At 37.1% G+C, this 4000-nt stretch overlaps 1 protein-coding gene across 1 annotated transcript; it reads left to right on the forward strand.

Moving 5' to 3' along the window:
- The first annotated feature begins 311 nt into the window (after positions 1-311).
- LOC110862432 (acyl-lipid (8-3)-desaturase) lies at positions 312-1571 on the forward strand. Its single transcript, XM_035845549.1, has 3 exons — positions 312-633; positions 703-875; positions 942-1571. Exons 1-3 carry the CDS (start codon positions 315-317, stop codon positions 1455-1457), a joined length of 1008 nt encoding a protein of 335 aa, XP_035701442.1. The 5' UTR covers positions 312-314; the 3' UTR covers positions 1458-1571.
- Positions 1572-4000: the final 2429 nt, after the last annotated feature.

Genomic DNA, 4000 nt, shown 5'->3' on the forward strand with positions numbered 1-4000 from the left:
ATATGTGAGTCTAATAACTTGTCAATTTCACGCCAACCAAAAAAGTTGGAAATCCTTTACCAAAATTATTACTACGATGTGACCGACTTTATCCGAAAGCATCCCGGTGGGAGTGTGATTCTCTACTACACCGAAAAAGGGGAAGACGCCACCCATGCAATTCAACAGTTTCACAATCGCTCCATGAAAAAGATTGCGCTGATGCTGAAGTCATTTAAGAGAAGACCTGCCAATGAAATTAGTAATAATTTCATACTTGACTATTTCATAGCATTATTTAAATTCTGATATGTAAATACGCAGAAAATGTAAGCATGACGGACCACGAGGTAGCAATACAAACAAAGAATCGTGCCCTCACCAAAGATTTTGCCCAACTATTTCTCGATGCTGAAAAGGAAGGATTATTCAAGCCATGTTATTGGAGAATCGCATGGGGAATTTTTGAGCCGATTTTATTCTGGTATTTATCCTACCAATTGATCTTCTCATCAAACATTTTTCTGAAGATTCTTGGCTGTATTTTCAACGCCCTTGGCTCCGGTCGAGCCGGATATACGATGCATGAAGGTGGACACCAATCCCTGACTGGAAAGCCCAATGTGGACAGGACGATTCGTAATTTGCTGTGGGGTACGTAAATAAATTAGTGTACACAATTTCATTTTTTGGTCAGTTTTGACCTTTCGAAATGAATTTCAGGAAGTTTTTGGGGTTTATCTGGCTGGTGGTGGACTCGAACGCATACGAAGCATCACGCAATGCCGCAGCGTCTCGAGCACGACCAAGACTTGGAAACGTTGCCATTTCTTCTCTATAATTCTAAAATCGCAAAGGACCCCAAGCAAGCAAACTCTTTCTTTGTTTTGAACCAGGTATTACAAAAATATATGTTATTTCTTAATTTGGGATTTAATTCCATATATTTTTTATGTAATCAGAGTTGGCTCTACTTGACTTTTCACTGTGCAATGTGCAACCTGATATGGGTGATAAACAGTTGTCCCATGTTCATGATTAAGCAAAGGGACTATTTCGGCTTTGCTGTAACAGCAATACATTGGGGCCTTAATTACATCATGATACCCGACCTGCCCAGTTTGATCTTCATATTTTGGATGAGATCGACCTACATTATTGGAAATTTTGCTCTGGCACATTCACATCGTCCAGTCACGGGAGAACCGACGCATTGGGTGGAGTACGCGTTAACGCATACGGCCAATATTCATCCTAGTTTGATCGTGGATTGGTGGACAGGATATTTAAATCTTCACATCGAACATCACTTGTTTCCAACGATGCCAGAATTTCGATTACACATGGTGCAAGACAGGGTGAAAGCGTTGGCGGAGAAACATGGCCTCCCGTATGAAATTGATTACTACTTTGAATCTTGGAATAAGACTATTCAGAATTTTAAGAAGGTTGCGGAAGAAATTAGAAGTTCTACGTAAAGGTTTGAATACTATTTTGTGACCAATTCGATTTCTTACAAATTTGTATCTTCACAAATGTGCTTTTCTTTCTGAAAGAAAATACTCGGTGAATAAAACATAATTGAGATGCAAGTATGTGTACGTATGTATCATTTTATGTGCGACCGTGCCAGATGTAAATGACCATTTGGAGCAGCATGATGACGAAGAGAAAGCAATTGGGTGAGATAATAGGGATGGATTAAAGACAATAAAGTCCTCGTAATAGTAAGAAGTACTCGCTTAACTGCTCAGGGGTAACCTCTCCAGGCATAAAATTGTCATAGGGAAAGATATCAATTTGATTCGTTGGGAAGTTTTTATGGAGAATTTATTTTCAATCATTTAGACGACTTGGATAGTTATTTGTAGCGTTAAAAGTTTTAGTCCTGATGTTGTGAAAAAAAAAGATTTACGTTTTTATACCGGACAGAATTAACATGGTTTAGCCATTTCTGAGAAATTTAAGAAAAATACCATCCAATTTGTTCGTATCTCAGTTTTAGTTTCATTTAACCTTTCCTTTGTTGGGATGTGGTTGTTATACATATGCATGTGATTTCTAAAAATGAGTCTCATTTTATCTGTCCAGTCAAAACACTGCAAAATATTTATTGATACAGTTCACCCTTGTCGCACAACCGTCGCCAAATACATTTTTCACAATCTCGTACACAGTCCTAAAATCGAATGACACTCATTCATCCAATCACTTCACCCTTAATGTCATCATATAAGCTTTGGCTACTACGTGTACCTTCGACTAAATCAAATTACATCATTTGGCTATCCACTCGTCTTGTCTCTTATCTCGTGGAGAGTAAAGCGCATCTTAATTTAACGAGTGACATAAAACGGAGTGGACACGGTTTTCTCGCTTTGCGTATTTCGTCCTTTATTGTCCCACAGTCGTTAATGTCCAGACCAAATTGGGTCTGAATGAAACTTATACATGCGTTAAGATTTAACTATGAGATACAGACTAATAGATGGAAGAGAATTATAAAATCTTGGATGAGAAGTCTCATCATCAAACTAGCTGAAGTTTGATACCAGATAAACGTTTCTTTGAAATTGAGAAAAATGGTTTCCAAGCTAATGGAAAGAAAGGTACGATGGATTTGTTTGTTAGAGCTCTTTGTTGGTTGGTTGGTCAATTTACACTCGACGGGGTACTAACAAAATATCGTGTTTATGGCTTGCAGGTCATGTCTGTCTCTTTCCCTGACCATCGCACTATACACTCCTCTTGGTAATAAAATAGACTGTCATACATAAAGCATATTGTGCCACGTAATCTAAATTTTAAAATCATAACAGTTGCAGTGTTTGTTGAAAAAGGGAAACTAATGCCTGATGACCCCTAATACACACATAGGTTCGCAAGCATATGTACAAATACAGTTTAGAACTGCAAAATCGACGAAAAAAATTACTATATCAAACAGCAACTAAGCCTCTTAATTGTGGTTGGACTAATATCGAAAATCGGATTACGGTTAGGTTTCCGCACTTGACTTTCTCCGTGCTGAACGAACAGTGGCAACTGAATTATAAAGTTATGAAATTTTGACTTTGGTACAAAATGGATGTCAATTTTTTTCATCATAAGTATGTATGTTCAAAATTTGAGCATTGGATTTCAAGGAAGCTTGAATTGTGTTTTTGAAAAAGTTTGAGTCACAATTTTCAGAATTTGAGGGGATAACTTTTGAGATTTTCTATTTAGATATTGAGCATACATTTTGGTAATGTGCATATGGGGATTTGTTTCTACTTTGTTGTTTCTCTGAATCGCTAGATCTACGAGCTTAGTGCCGAATCATTTTGAACTTTGAATAATATCATAATTACAGAACTTCAATCAAGGACAAGCTCAGGGCTGGGCGATGCAGAATGTAATGGTCAAAGGGAAATGATGAGTCTCATGTGGGATTACTGACAAAGTGTAATTAACGCGTAGTGACCAGGAGAGGTTTATGCTTTCAGACGGAAACTGTTCACCCTTTATCTGTGTAGACAAATAATTCCCAGAACGGTATTTACTGATTATTTGCTTGACCAGAGGAGACAGTTTTAATTTGAAAGAGTTGATTTTCATGTCCTCTCCACTAACTTGTCCACTGTGCTTAGGAATAATCCCTCTCGACTCTATCTGACCGTGTAAATATTTGCATTGTAAATACTGGACAGAAGCGTTCTCTGCGTTTATGTGTAACTCCAGGGCTTTATTTTGAATCCTCAACTAATTTATCTTTAACTACACAAATAAATGTTTTACTTTACGCATGCAATCGAGGAAGGGAAAGCAAACGACTGTATTTTATGGTAAAAACTCGATTATCGAAACTAATTTTTATTATCGTTTCTACTTATGAAGCAAATAGTTTACCGGCTTGAGTGCCCATTTTATATGTATGTATAAGGAATCTAAAAATCAAGAAAATGTTAGTTGTCTCCCATTAATGACTCTGTTTTCACAGTCTTCTTCTCTGTTTATGTAGCTACAATTTTATCAATTT

This window comes from Folsomia candida, unplaced genomic scaffold (genome assembly GCF_002217175.1).
Source record: "Folsomia candida strain VU population unplaced genomic scaffold, ASM221717v1 Fcan01_Sc057, whole genome shotgun sequence".
Classification (NCBI taxonomy): domain Eukaryota; kingdom Metazoa; phylum Arthropoda; class Collembola; order Entomobryomorpha; family Isotomidae; genus Folsomia; species Folsomia candida.

Coding starts and splice junctions, on each gene's coding strand:
- LOC110862432 (XM_035845549.1), top strand. CDS start 315: ATGACGGACCACGAGGTAGCAATACAAACAAAGAATCGTGCCCTCACC. Junction 634..702: donor GATTCGTAATTTGCTGTGGG/GTACGTAAATAA, acceptor AATGAATTTCAG/GAAGTTTTTGGGGTTTATCT. Junction 876..941: donor CTTTCTTTGTTTTGAACCAG/GTATTACAAAAA, acceptor TTATGTAATCAG/AGTTGGCTCTACTTGACTTT.